At 45.2% G+C, this 2,107-nt stretch overlaps 1 protein-coding gene across 1 annotated transcript; it reads left to right on the top strand.

The window, feature by feature from the left end:
- The first annotated feature begins 710 nt into the window (after positions 1-710).
- LOC134367406 (diphosphoinositol polyphosphate phosphohydrolase NUDT4B-like) lies at positions 711-1,058 on the top strand. The gene has a single exon (XM_063084147.1). The coding sequence runs from the start codon at positions 711-713 to the stop codon at positions 1,056-1,058; it is 348 nt and encodes a 115-aa protein (XP_062940217.1).
- The last annotated feature ends 1,049 nt before the right edge of the window (positions 1,059-2,107 follow it).

Raw genomic sequence — 2,107 nt, 5'->3', positions numbered from 1 at the left:
AAGCTATTACAGTGTATTCCAGGCTATTACGCTCTAGAGCCTCTTTAGAGTCACCATTTGTCCAGCCCTGCAGAGCCAGGGACCTACTATTTCTGACTCTCTGACACGCCCTGAATGCACCGGCTTCCTGATTCAGCTCCTCCCATAAAGGTCTCTGTGACCACAGTCCTCTGCCCCCCTAACTTCACCCGCGACCTTGCAAACCCTAAAGTCTGCTGTCACATCTGCTTTCATTCCGTTTCTCCAACTCGTATTTATTGAGCCTCCATTACGTGCCAAGCACGGAGCTAGGGACGTGGGGTTAAAAGAGCAAGCAAAACAGACCACGTTCCCGCCCTTGTGGAGCTTACACTCTACAAGAGGACTCGGACTTTAAACAAATCATCACACAAATAGATGCACAACTACAAACCATTCCAAGGCTGCCGAGTCGGCGGCGCCGGTTCTCGAAACTGCCTCCCGGTGGCGCGAGCCGCAGCTCCCGAGCCTCGCTCTTCTCCTGGCGGCAGCGGCAGCTGCAGCAAGCGCCGGCCTCTGTGATGAAGCTCAAGCCCAAGCTCAAGCTCAAGCCCAAGCAGACGCGGACCTATGACCGCGAGGGCTTCAAGAAGCGGGCAGCGCGCCTGTGCTTCCGGAGCGAGCAGGAGGACGAGGCGCTGCTAGTGAGCAGCAGTCGGTGCCCCGACCAGTGGGTTGTCCCAGGAGGAGGAATGCAGCCCGAGGAGGGGCCTGGCGGCGCCGCCCTGGGGGAAGTTGATGAGGAGGCTGGAGTGAAAGGAAGATTAGGCAGACTCCTGGGCACCGTGCAGCAGAACCAAGACCGAAAGCACAGAACATGTGTTCATGTTCTTACAGTCACTGAGCTAGGAGAAGATTGGGAAGATCCTGTTAATGAAGGCAGGGAGAGAGAGTGGTTCAAAGTAGAAGATGCAATCCAAGTTCTCCAGTGTCATAAACCTGTGCGTGCAGAATATCTGGAAAAACCGAAGCTGGGTGGTTCCCCAACCAAAGCAAATACCACAGTCCCGTCCCTTTCAGATAATACCCCTTGTTTGTAACTGCTGCACGGACCTCTGGGTTGCCATCTAGTATAACACAGAGAGAATTATAAAGACCTTTCCCACCATATGTCTCATGGGGAGAGTTGTCTTTCCTTGGTAAACATCTGAATGAGGCTTGCAAACTGTCTGAATTTTCCATGCAGGGTTTTCAAACAATTTGCATGTTTTTCAGATGCTTTCAAATCTTTTTTTTTTTTTTTTAAAGAAAAGTGTAAAATATTTTAATAAGCCAAAGCCATGTGGAATGATTTTTTAGATGGCTTAACTGTTCCCCACCCCCAACCATATATTTGTGGTTATCAGTTTTTTTGCAACGTTTTCTCAGTTTTTTGTCCATTTGACATCAGTCTGGTTTGTTTTGTCAGATCAGATTACTTGTGGGTAAATTTTCCCCCTAAATTGTTTTTCTCAACTCGTATTATGTCACTAACTGTTTGATATGGATATTTTCTCTAGAGAATAATAGTTTAACATGAAGTGTACCTCTATAGAGTTGATGATTTTTAGGGGGAAATACATCTTATCATGAAAACTATATTCATGGAATTTTATTCAGCAGGCTCAGTTGTCAATTCCCTTTACTGATAATCTCTCTTTACGCAGAATATCATGGAAGCATATTTTCCTCAGTGTAAATTGCTCTTAAAACATTTTCAGTTTTTTTTTAAATTTAGTGACACCTCTTCAGGTAAACTTTCGTGTTTATCAGTAACCACAAAATTAGAGTCTAACCTTAAATGCCAGTCAGTTTTGACTGCATCACCGTTGTGTAAAACGGCCTTCTTGCTGTTCAGACTTAAGATTTTTAGCCTAGCGTTGAATGTCTCTTCCTTTCTAGGTTGTCCGTAGGTACTATTTGTCATGTAACTAACTAACTTTTGGGGTAGTAGGACATACCTGAACTAAGAAATATTTCATCTTGTACTTGTCTTTATACTCATTTAAAATCAAGAATCCCACCTAAAACACATAGGTACCTTGTCTGAAACTCCTGTACGTCCCCAACCAGTTCAGAAATGAGGTGGAAGGAAAAACCTTTGACTAAA

This window comes from Cynocephalus volans, chromosome X, assembly GCF_027409185.1.
Source record: "Cynocephalus volans isolate mCynVol1 chromosome X, mCynVol1.pri, whole genome shotgun sequence".
In the NCBI taxonomy this organism is placed as follows: domain Eukaryota; kingdom Metazoa; phylum Chordata; class Mammalia; order Dermoptera; family Cynocephalidae; genus Cynocephalus; species Cynocephalus volans.
This window is presented reverse-complemented; position numbering and strand designations above follow the sequence as displayed.

Excerpts from the sequence above, each read along its gene's own strand:
- LOC134367406 (XM_063084147.1), top strand. The coding sequence starts at position 711 with ATGCAGCCCGAGGAGGGGCCTGGCGGCGCCGCCCTGGGGGAAGTTGAT.